The 12,125-nt window shown below is 54.0% G+C and overlaps 1 protein-coding gene and 1 long non-coding RNA gene across 2 annotated transcripts; one reads left to right on the top strand and one right to left on the bottom strand.

Moving 5' to 3' along the window:
- Positions 1–3,898: 3,898 nt before the first annotated feature.
- On the bottom strand, positions 3,899–4,365 carry LOC118159644. The gene is made up of 2 exons (XR_004747190.1): positions 4,308–4,365; positions 3,899–4,266 (listed from the first exon to the last, which is right to left on the bottom strand). It is a non-coding gene; the product is annotated as an uncharacterized LOC118159644 (long non-coding RNA).
- A 5,969-nt stretch (positions 4,366–10,334) lies between these two features.
- On the top strand, positions 10,335–12,119 carry LOC118159643 (the record flags this gene model as incomplete). Its single annotated transcript, XM_035314212.1, has 4 exons — positions 10,335–10,737; positions 10,771–11,272; positions 11,493–11,647; positions 11,947–12,119. Coding segments are annotated over exons 1-4 (934 nt in total), but the record flags the coding sequence as incomplete, so codon positions are not given.
- Positions 12,120–12,125: the final 6 nt, after the last annotated feature.

The following is a 12,125-nucleotide window of genomic DNA, read 5'->3' as shown; positions in this document are numbered from 1 at the left end:
CGCAGCCCTGCTGGGAGCAAGGTTTCATGGGGGAACTCACAGCCAAGTGACGGATGCAGGTGTCTTCTGTGACTGCGGTACACCAGTTGCACAGCGGCAAGTCTTCCATCAGCAGGTTTGAAACCTTCTCCATGGTCTGCGGCATGGCCAGGACCACCTCCCACATGCCCAGGGCAGTGCTGTAAGTGCAAAATACTCTGTCAGCAGGGCTACCTTATAAGCAGGGCCACGGCAATTGCCTCCTGCAAGCAGGGACCATGAGCGCACTACAGGGATGCGGGGAGAGCAACGGGGAGGCACGGGAGGGCAGAAGAGCAAAGCCCCAGGCTGCCAACATGGCTTTGCTTGATGATGGCCCACTCACCTTCTCTGGGCTCTCTGACATGGCGGAGAGCCCTTTGAGAACTGTCAAGGGCATCGCTGGGCTTGGGTGCTTCAGGTAACTCTGGAGGTGCAGTGGGTTACCAAATGCCTCCTCAGGAATGTGATTCTTTGTTGAAGTCAAGAGGTCAAATCAACCTTCATCCCCACAACCCCCGGTGACCTCTACGAGGGGACACTGCAAAAGTGCCTCCAGGAGGATTTTATGGAAATGACTTCTTGGAACTAATTTTAATATGAATCGGGGACAGGTTATGCATATTTATAGGTGCATTGTGAAATGTCATGGATATGTAACTCTTTACTGCATATAATTATGAGAAAAATCTCAAATAATTTTCTTCAGAGAGGATCTTCTCTGAAGCTATTTTATTTGCAATTGCAATGGCGGGTGTCCTGTCAATCAGGAGTGCATTTTAGTAAACAAATCATAACCTCTTATTCCCTATTACCCAATGCCTGATAACCTCTCCTGTTTTCTCATTGGCTGAGTACTACAGGTTCACAAGCTACTCGACGTTCCTCTATACCATATATGTACAATTTTTCTTTTTTTTCCAACCCTTTAATTTCTTCTTTCTTATGGTTTGAGAACTTGTGATCTTTGTTTTACTCTTCTTGCACTGCTCATCCTGTTTTTCTCAAGTTTCTACCATATTTTAGAACAGTGAGGCCTTCTACTGTCCACTTATCTACTTAGCATTTCTTCTTATTATGTCTACACAACTACCTTGGAATAAAGAAAAATAATTCTCTACTGCAAAAACACAGCTTTGTTTCTCACATAACCATGTCAAGTTGCCGCATTGCATGCGCATGACTTTGGTGGGACTACCCCCAGTGATGCCCAGTGCTGAGTAAACATACCTTCTTTACAATCTTACTGATTGTGGAGTCCATTTTCCACATCATCTAGGTCTTTGTGTCCATGGCTATGGCTGTTGTCTCTGCCACTGAGGCCTATGAAGAGACAGCTTATCATTAAAGTACCAGGGTCTCATTGCCTCCTAGTCCCCACCTATGAACCAGGCAGGAGTCATACTACCATTCTCCTGCATTTGGCAATGCACATCCCCATCTCCTACTTCCCCAGGAAGAGCCCTGAGCAATGTGTGAAGGGAAAGGGTCTCCCTTCCCAAGGTCAGGCAGTCAAGGCCAGGCCCTTGTGCTTGGTGAAACACATCCAGTTTTTCTACACATCAGTGTCACCTTCACATTGCCTTTGACTTCTTGTCCACACCGCCTCCAATGTTCTGCTCTAACGAGCTCCAAAGGGAGGCTGTGTCAGCGCTGACCATCAGGGGAACACTCCAGGAAACTTGCCTCTGACTCAGACTTCTTGCAAGGTTTCTTCAATTGTCTCTCAGTGCCTGAGGTTCGTGGGCTCATCACCACAGCCACCAGAGGGGTGATTACAATGCCTTGGGCTGGGCCTCTGCTGCTGAGCTGGGCCGGGCTCCTGGGACAGAGAGAGCACCTGGCAAGAGGGCCCTGGTGCAGAGAGACAGCCCTACCCAGGAGCAGCTCCTCTGCACAGCGCAGCAGGGCAGGGAGCTCTGACTTCAGGTGGCAGTCAGAAGGAGAAAGGGCTTCAAGGCAGTTGGGAGCAGGAGAATGCTGAGAGCTGACTGCAGGAATCAGTCTCCACAGCCCTTGACAAGGTAAGTCTCTGGCTGCAGGTCCATGCAGCTGCAGGTCCTGGAAGGGTCTCCTTCTGGGTCTTGTTTCTAGGAGGGCAGTGGGCAATGGAGTAGGCTTTGAGACTTGTGCTGGACTGCACTGAGAGGTGAGGAATTCTGGCAGAAGCCCCGTGGAGTGCCCTAAGCCAGGTTCCCCTGGTCAGCCAAGAGCAGAGTGGCCAAGCCTCCTCCAGACACTGCAGGGGGTGCAGCTGGATGTTGCGACACCCCAGTTTGCAAATATTCATCTCTGTCTGTGGGGCATACTCCTGGGCTGCAGGCTGCTCTCCAGCTGGATGCAGCTCTCTCATGGCATCCTTGTGTTATCCATGTGCCCCAATGAGAAGAAACCTCCATGTGACTGGATGCCTGTTTGTGGGCAGCTAGAGTGAGGTGAGGAGGGAAGAGCTGAAAAGCTTCTCAGTACCCCAGACACAAGGTGAGGTTTCTGTGCAGCAGCACTTGAAATGGGGCTTGTCTGCTCTCAGCTGTCTCCAGTTTCTTCACAGGGAAACTCCTGAGTGGGATGGTACAGCAGCTCACAGAGAGGTGACACAGGGCAGCTGAGAACAGGTGGGCAGTGGCCTGTACAAATCTCCATTCATATGAGTTGTTTCAAACAACACCACAAAGCTCATCCCGCTTGTGCTCTGCAGGCACTGCTGGAAAAGATCCCATGGACAGCTTGTACACAGAATTTCGGCAGAAGGCCATGGAGACAGTCACCATCCTCAGGTGCCTGCCCAGCCCCAGTCTGGGCCAGCAGTTTTCTCCCTGTGAGCTCTCCCACTCAAAAGATTCCTTCTGCATCTGATGAGGAGGGAGGCATCCCCCCTCCCAAATAAGCCAAGGCTAGCCTGACAAGAGACCTGGTCTCCTGAGGGCAGCAACCAGCCAGCAGAGGCCAGCTTGCTGGCAGAGGACAACAGCCCCCTGGCATTTAACCAGTCCATAGTGGGTTCCACAGGGCTCCATTTTAGGGCCAGCACAAAAGGCTGGAGAGCAGCCCTGCAGAAAGGGATCTGGGAGTTTTGGTCGACAGCAACTGGAATATGAGTCAGAATTCAACCTGGAGGAGACTGAGGGGAGGCCTCCTGGTGGCTTGCAGCTTGTTTCCCCACGTTATATGCAGTGATAATTAATCTTCCCCAGAGTCACATTATTCTGACCATCTGAACTCATTTACGTGTACTGGGTCTGGCTCGGATGGAGTTAACTTCCCATGCAGCAGGGGGATAATAATTTTCCCTTAAAACTTTTTTTTTTTCCCCTTTAAATTGTCCTTATCTCAGCCCGTGAGTTGTTTCTTTCCTTTTCTTCCCCTCCTCTTCTGAAGAGGGGGAGTGAGAGAGAGGTTATGATGGAGTTCATCTGCCTGGCAAGGTAAAACCACCGCAGTACCTGCTGCCACCAGAACACATTTCCAGGAAATATTGTTTTCCACTGCCTCATCAATGTTCATTTCCAATCTTGAGAGTTAATCTGGGAGTTCTGGTCGACAGCAACTGGAATATGAGTCAGAATTCAGCCTGGAGGAGACTGAGGGGAGGCCTCCTGGTGGCTTGCAGCTCCCCCAAAAGGGGAGCCAAGCAGCAGGCGCTGAGCTCTGCTCTCTGGGGACAGTGACAGTGACAAGCTGCCCAGGGCAGTGGGCATGGCTCCAAGCGTGCTAGAAGTCAAGAAGCATTTGGACAATGCTCTAACATTCTCCAATGTTGGGCGGTTCTGTGTGGAGCCTGGCGTTTGACTCAATGATCCTTGTGGGCCTGTGTGGGAAAGGAATTCGCAGGTGGCTTTGCACTATTTCACACATCCCTGAATTAGAGATAATGAAGAAGTAAGCGTTAGAAACAAAAATGTGAGCACGGTGGAGATAAATTAACTTGGCTACAGCATTAAAGATAAGCTTTGTGCAGTGGCCAATTGCTGGCTGGCTTGAGGCGCGTGGCTGAGGGTCTCTAACCAATTTAATGACTGATTTGGGCACGTGGACAGCGCATGTGGTTACGGGGAAAGTATATGTAGTGGAGAAAAATGGCAATAAACACCGTCTGCTCAAGAGCCGTCAGGAGACTGTGTCTTTCATCCCTTCAGGTCTGCCCCTTTCCAACTCAGGATATTCTATGATTCTAAGTGTGGCGCCCCGCATTTGGCCTTGAATGCCACGCAGCTGGATGGGGCCCGTCCATCCAGCCTGTCCAGATCCCTCTGCAGAGCCTTCCTGCCTGCCCCCAGGCAGATCAACACTGTTGCCCAGCTTGGTGTCACCCGCGAACTTACAGCGCCGGACACTTGAGGCCCACCCAGCTCATGAGAACCAGTGCCCGTGATCTTGAGGCTACTACCAGCTGCTTGTAGAAGGCCTCATCGACCTCCTCCTCCTGATCTGGTGACCTGCAGTACACCCCCACAACAGCGTCCTCCATACCAGCGCACCCTTTACGTCTCACCCACAAGCTCTCCACTTGTCCTTCACCCTCCCCCAAGTGGAGCTGGGTACACTCTGATTGCTCCCTCACATAAAGGGCAACCCCACCCCTTCGCTTCCCCAGCCTGTCTTTCCTAAAGAGAGCAGCGGCCTCTATGACAGCGTTGTAGTCCTGCGAGCTGTCCCACCATGTCTCTGTGATCACAGCCAGCTCGTGGCCCTGCGACTGAACACAGATCTCAAGCTCATCCTGTTTATTTCCCATGCTCTGTGCATTGGTATACATTTCCCACAAGACTGGGGAAATGGAGATGGTTAATGTATGTATATAGTCATTGTGTTTGGTGATCAATGTATGTATATGGTTCTTATATTCGGTGGTTAATGTATGTATATAGTTTGTGTGTTCTGCAATGGTCACCTGACAGGAACAGCCTGGAGCAGAGTTGTTGCTAGGCGGAAGACTGTAGGGGGCGGGAATGCATGTGGTCTGGGGTCGAGAAGATTCCAGAAGATTCCAGAAGATGAAGAAGGCATGCTCAAAGGAGGACATGCCCACTAATGAATATGCATAAGTAGAGGGGATATAAGCCCGGAATGGTAACTGGGGGGTGTGTGTTTTGGTGGAGTGGAGACTCTGGGTGCACCCAGCACTGTTCGCTTGCTTTTATTCCTCTAATAAATGGATAACTTTAATTGGAATCCTATTTGAGACTCAGTCGTTTATCACATACAATGTCTCTGTTCACAACGAGCTCGTGGCCCTGCGACCAAACACAGATCTCAAATTCATCCTGTTTATTTCCCGCGCTCCGTGCATTGGTATACAGGTACTTCAGGGAAGCAGCAGGCGCAGTTACCCCTGGAGGGATGCAAGAAGATTCCGGACAGGGTATTGGGGTTGTTACCTTCTCTGAGGAGCCCTCAGACAATCCTATGGGACAACTCAGAGGTTTTTCCCTACTATCTTCAACAGTGATAGCAGTGACAACTTCCCCCAGCCCTTCTCTGTCACTTTGAGTTCCCTCCCTAGCCCTGTCAAACCTAGTTTAAAGCTCTGGTAATTGTAATATACAATAAATGTTTGTTCATTGTCTTTTGTTCTGTTCGAAGAGTGGGGGGTAGTGAAGGTTCCTGGGTGATAAAAAACTGTGAAGCGCCTGGCTGGACATCATGAAATTCCTTACTTAATGTAACAAAAGAGTACATAAAGGATTCTCTTGAAACCAGCAAGGATGAGGGAACCCCCTATTCCCCCCCCTTCTTTCATCTTCTGCTTAAAGTCACTGTTGCAAGGCTCATGTAACCACTTCTTGATAAGTTGTTAACTAGTTTGGCAGCATCCTGCCTTCCTGCTTCATGCTGGGCCAACATGACCAGATAAGGGAAAAGAAGTTGAGTCACAATGCAGAGGAAGACTATGGCCTTCATCTTCACGACCACGAAAGGGACCGAGACGACCCCCTGGCAACAGCATGCGCAGCCGCAGAACATACCAGGATGTGTCACGTATACCGGAACCACCAGGCGATAAAAGGAAGATTCTGGGGGAGGGTGGGTGCGTGCCGTTGGTAGAGCCTGAGACTCCCTGGCCGCCCAGTGCTGTTTTGCTTGTTGGCTGCTTACTTAATAAAATCATTTGCATTATTGGACACGACCCTCTCTGTCAATTAATTGAGAGCAAATTTATAACAGTAATGAGCCCAGAGAGCTTGTTCCCCAACACACTTGCACCCCACTTGCTGAGTTGGAGTTGGTCAGCAGCCCAGATACGCAGCTTCTCAAAGGACTGCCCAAGATCAAAATACCCAAATCCTTGGTCCAGACACCACCCCCTCAGCCGGTCATTAACCTGTCCCATTCTCCTCTCTTTCTGGGTCCCGGTCACCCAGTGGGAGGACAAAAGAGAACATTTGCACCCCCGATCCCTTCAACAACCTTCCCAGGGATGCAAAGTCCTGTTTAATATTCCTCATTTTTCTAGTTGCAGCTTCCTGGGATCCAACCTGAATGACGAGGATAGTAGTCCTCCCGTTTAACGAGCTGTGGCAGAGCCTTCCTTACGTCTCTGACACATGCCCCAAGAAGACAGCACACCTCTCTGGATAGGTTTATCTGGGCGACAGATGGGAGCCTCAGTGCCCCTCAGCAAGGAGTCTCCAGCCACTAAGACTCTCTGCTGCTCTTTTTTTTTTGTGGCACTGGTTGTGATGCAGTGCTCCGTCCGGCCCCGATCCCTATGTTCAGTACTTCCCCGTCTTGACATGCATCTCAGGGTTACTTCCCGGGTTTGGACTACTGTCCAGACCCTCAACCTCTTCCTTATCCTCCCTGAGCGCCTCAAATCTATTACCCAGGGACACCATGAGGGCTGGTGGCACTGTGGGATGGGCCCGTCAATCCAGCCTGTCCAGATCCCTCTGCAGAGCCTTCCTGCCTGCCCTCAAGCAGATCAACACTCCAGCTGGGTGTTGTGAACTTACAGCGCCTGGACACTTGGGGCCCACCCAGCCCAGGTGCGTGTCACACTGGGACCCCTTGTGACATCACTTGGTGACACCCCAGGGGTCTGCCTTATTAAGAGTGCGGCCGTGGCTTGGACCCTCAGTGTCGGTGCACGGCAGTGACGGACAGGGCAGGAGCACAGGGCCTTTGAGGAGTCCCCGAGCACAGCCCACGTCCCACAATGCCGCAACCGCCCGCCCGGAGGAGCCGCCGTTTCCTCCTTGTGAGCTTTCCTACTCAAAAGATTCCCTATCAATCTGATGAGGAGGAAGGCATCCCCCCCCCCAAAAAAGCCCAAGCTGGCCTGGCAGGAGACCTGGTCTTCTGGGGGCAGCAGCCGGCCAGCAGAGACCAGCTTGCTGGCAGAGGGCAGCAGCCCAGCAGAGGACAGCAAGGACAAGTCGCAGCTGCTGCTTCCTCCCAGTGAGTCAGGGTCACGGGGATGGGGTGGGGAGGGTTGGGGACAGTGAGACCCCTTCTTGACTCCAGGACTCCTTTCCTGGCTAAACCGGCGGGTGGGCCCAACGGGGCTGAGCTTCCTCCGCAGCACCACAGAATCCCAGGACACTTTAGGCTAGGGGGGACCTCAGCGATCACGACGCCTGCCCCCCAGCCCAGCCTGGCCGTGGGCAGTGCCAGGGAGGGGGCATCGCAGCCTGTGGCAGAGCCTCACTGCCCTGGGCGTGAAGGATAGATATTTCTCCCTCTCCAAAAGAAACCTGCCCTCTTTTAGGTTAAAGCCGTCACCCCTTGTCCGGTCACTGCACTCCCTGAGGAAGATCCCCCCCCCAGCTTTCCTGGAGGCCCCTTTGGGCAGTGAGAGGCCACGGCAAGGTCCCCCTGCAGCCTTCTCCAGGCTCCACAAGCCCAGCTCCCTCAGCCCCTCTTCCCAGCGGGAGCTGCTCCAGCCTCTGGCATCCTCGCGGCCTCCCCACGTCCTTCTGGGGCTTGGGCCCTTTCTCTCCTCACTCCTGCATTCAGCCCCTCTCTGCAGCACTCTTTGCTTTCCTCCTTTCCAGTTAAGGCACAGAAACCATCCAGAGACGCATCCATGGAATTCATCGAGGCGTTTGTCAGCGGCACAGAAAAGGTAACGGCAGCCGCTTGCATCACAGCCGGGCCCCTGGCGCGGCCACAGCTCTGCTGCGGGGCTGCTGGGAGGCTTCTGGCTGGGTAGAGCCGTGCCCTACGGGCATCCCGCACAGCTCCAGACCCCTCAGGGCTTTGATCCTGCTGGCCGTGGGTGTCCCCCTAATGCTCTGTTGGTGTCTTTGTGGCTTCCAGGACAAGGAGGAACAGAAGATGATGTTCCTCAGCCAAATCTGCACTCTGTGCGAAATTGTGAATGAGAAGGGCTTGTCGCTGGACTTGCATGCCTTCTGCAGCAAAAATAAGCTGGTGGAGAACATCACGGTGAGAGGATTGCGTGGCGGCGGGTTGGGGAAAGGGCAACGCCCCCCGGCACCAGCCCCCTGGGAGGCTGGAGCTGGGGCAGTGCTGGCTCTGCTGGTGCTGGGTGCTGGCAGCTGCAAGGTCTCATCCTGCTTGTGCTCTGCAGGTGCTGCTGGAAAAGGAGCCCGTGGACAGCTTGCACACAGAATTTCAGCAGAAGGCCATGGAGACTGTCACCATCCTCAGGTGCCTGCCCTGCCCCTGGTTGGGCCAGCACATCCCCAGGGCAATGTCCTGGTGGCCCTGAAGCTGGCAGGGAGGCTGCCCATCCCTCCCAGGGATGTCTGTCCAAGGGAGGTCCATGTCCTCCTCCAGAAGCCTTGAGGCACTGCGTCCAACAGGCTCCTGTCTCTCTCTCCATCAGCAACACCGTGCCGACAGCACTGGATGGCAAAAAGGAGAGTCTCCTGAAGGCCTGCTACAAGAGCATCTTCTTTCTGCCTCCGGAGTCGCGTGTGCCAGTGACAGAAAGAGTGCTCTACACCAAGGTATGTGCTGGGTGAGGTACCAGCACCCCCAGTCCTGCTGAGCTGCTGCCTTGCTTCCCCGTGCTGAGACAACTGGAGACCAGTGCAGGGCTGGGGCCCAGATTTGCTTTCCCAGCCTCATCCCTTCTTCCCCTTCCACTTCCCTGGCCTGATCCCATGCTGCAGGAGGTCTGCACACAGCAGCTTTTTAGCCCCAAAGCCACCCCTGGGCTCCAGAGGGTCTCAGATCCAGCTCCTGGGGGTGAGAAGGGCCACAGAAATATTTTGACGATATTCTGTCCTCTCTGCAGACTATGAATGCCATGGACCTCATGCTGGCGGCCTTCGTATGCAACTGTCCCACCGCCAGTATCAGAACAGAGTTGCAGAAAATCTTGGAGGTTTGGCATTTGCAAAGAATTTCCAAAGAATCCTCTCAGGTCACATTTGCAGACTGCTGTCAGCCCAGCAACTTCTCTCCTTGCAGGTGCTGCTGGACTTGGCTGGCTCCAAAAACTCAGCTGTGCGGAAGAGAGCTGTGGGGAGGATTGAGAGGCTGTGTAATTTCACCCTCTGGCATTTTGTGGCCAAGGTAAGGAACAAGGAACCCTCCACCCTTTCCTGCATCCCGGAGCATCCTGCCACTCAGCAGTGCCTGCAAGGCAAGCCTGGATGCATGTGAGGGCCTCAGCACCCTGAAGTTGAGGGTCTTCATCCCTCCTTTGCCCCTGCTCTTCCCTCCCCAGGCCCTGCTCTCTGCCTCCGCTAAGCCCTTCGTCTCTCTTCCCTCCCTCCCCCAGATCTCAGGCTACAATGAAAAATACAAGGGCAGCCACGATGATCCCAGAGGGCTCTACATCCCCATCCTGGGCAAGCTGCTGGGCCACCTCTTCATTTTCAGCAGTGGCACAGATTCCATCGGTTGCACAGCTTTGGATGCTCTTTTTCACCTCTACATAATCATCACAGATGGAAGAGGTAAGAGAAGGTGTGGTGGGCAGCATCCCTCTGCACACTGACATCTGCTGGTATGTCTGCTTCTTTTTCCCAAGTATTGTGAAGGACTGTTCTTTTGCTTGGTGGAGGTTGCCCACAGAAGTCTGCCACGTTCCCTGACCTCCTCTGCTCCTCACAGCAGCTTCCTGCAGGATTCTGGCTATCGTTTTCACAGAAGCTAAACGCTCACCTGACGTCCAGGAGCAGTTCTCTGCTGCTGTCCTTCTTCAGCCCTCCCCAGACCACCTACCACTCTGTTTTGTGGTCTTCCCCAGTCTAAGCCAGCAATCGATTACCACTTCCCAAACCACATCTTCCCTGAGGAGTGAACAGCAGAGCCAGCTGTGCATCACCAGGGATGGTGACACCCTCCAGAATTCTCCTTGACTGTTTGCTCCCTGCTGCCGTGCAAGCAGATATCAGGGAGCTTCCTGCACGTCCCAACCCCAAGCAGAAGGGGGTCTGTGACACGCTGCTACCCCCACGGCACCCAACGCCATTGCTTCTCCTCCTGCATCATCCCTGAGGTCCCTCTTGCTCCCAGCACCTGTCACCCTGTGCTTGACATCCCTGACCACCACTCTCCACACCACGGGTCTGAGCCTCCATCCTCAACCATTCCTAGTGAAAGTGTTTTTCACCATTTGGCAAGCTTGTTGGCAAAGCTGCTCTTCCCTACTGACTCTGGTGTTCCCCCCTGCTTAGAGTGCTCACTGCCAAAGGACATGGAAAATTATGCAGAGAGACTCAAGAATTTGGAGGATACAAAATTTCTGTTGTTTGCAATGTCTGCTTCCTGTGTAATTGTCAAGGTAATGAGCTCTGGCCTTGGGAATTCGGAATCTTGCGGACAAGATTCCTCTGCTGGGAATCTTGTCCGCAGCAGCATCAGCAGGCAACTCGTGTGGGCAAAGGGGTCCAGAACCGGTGGGGCTGGCACGGCCTCACTCGCCCTGGTGAGAGGGTTCATCTTGTCCCCAAGCAGGGGCTATGCGAAGGCTGCTCCCCTGTGTCCTGGCAGCAGCTCCAGCCCCCCTGGCCACCAGCAAGCCCTGGTTACCTGCAGGGCCAGCACTCTGTCCCCATGTGCCCCATCCTCACCCCTTCCCCCTGAGGGCCCTCTCTCCAGAGCTGCCCGTGCTGCTCAGCTAAGCAGCACCCTTGGGACACTCAGAGCGGCATGTCTTCCCTCCCTCCCCTCCTTCTTCCCAAAGGAGTTTGGAGAATACCTCTTACCTTCTGAGAGGCTGGACGTCATCCTCACAGCCCTTGAAGCTTTACAAGACGCCAGCATCCATGACAAGCACAGGGCCTGTAGCGTGTTGGATGTAGCCTTGGAGGACCCTGACTACTGGCTGACAAATGTAAGTGGCCTGTGGCCATTGCCCTGCCCTTGAGCCCTTTCAGGCGTTGTTCCTCTCTCCCTCCCTCCCTTCCTTCCTCCCTCCGTGCCTCCCTCGCACACGGAGGTCTCTTGGGCTCCAGAAGCCAGCAGAGAGCAATGGAAGGGCCCAAAGTTTCAGTGGCAGCTGTGGAAATGGCTGCAGTCTGGTGGCAACACAATTCCCACCTGTGTCCCCCCAGGTGCCAATGATCATGGAGTGCATCAGGAAAAACCTGGACAGCATCCACATGGCATCAGCGCGGCACTGCCTGGACTCCCTGCTTCTCCAACTGATCAAGCAGATGCCCAGGGAAGAAGTCCAGAACCTGCTGCAGTTCTCTCCGCCAAGTGACAGGTCCTGGCCTTAACATCCTTGAGGGTTTGTTCCACATCAGGAGATGCACCTGGAGACTCTCTGGTTGCCAAAGCCATGGCAAACAGCAGGATATCCCCAAGCAGCCCAGCTGTGCAAGGCAGCCCAGAGCCTCTGCCCCCAGGGAACGCCAGCTCAGCCCCCTCCTCCTTGCCCAGGCTGGGCCCTCAGCGCTCCCCAAGTCACAGGGGCTACAGGACAGCCTGGGTCCTATGGGGCTGGCCCAGGCCGTGGCCCTGCGGCTGAAGCAGCCCCGCTGACAGAGTATTTTGCACTTGCAGCACTGCCCTGGGCATGTGGGAGGTGGTCCTGGCCATGCCGCAGACCGTGGAGAAGGTTTTAAACCTGCTGATGGAAGACTTGCCGCTGTGCAACTGGTGCACTGCAGTCACAGAAGACACCTGCATCCGTCGCTTGGCTGTGAGTTCCCCCATGAAACCTTGCTCCCAGCAGGGCTGCG

This window comes from Oxyura jamaicensis, unplaced genomic scaffold, assembly GCF_011077185.1.
Source record: "Oxyura jamaicensis isolate SHBP4307 breed ruddy duck unplaced genomic scaffold, BPBGC_Ojam_1.0 oxyUn_random_OJ71431, whole genome shotgun sequence".
NCBI lineage: Eukaryota > Metazoa > Chordata > Aves > Anseriformes > Anatidae > Oxyura > Oxyura jamaicensis.
The sequence above is the reverse complement of the archived record's forward strand: the minus strand, read 5'-3'. Positions and strand labels throughout refer to the sequence as shown.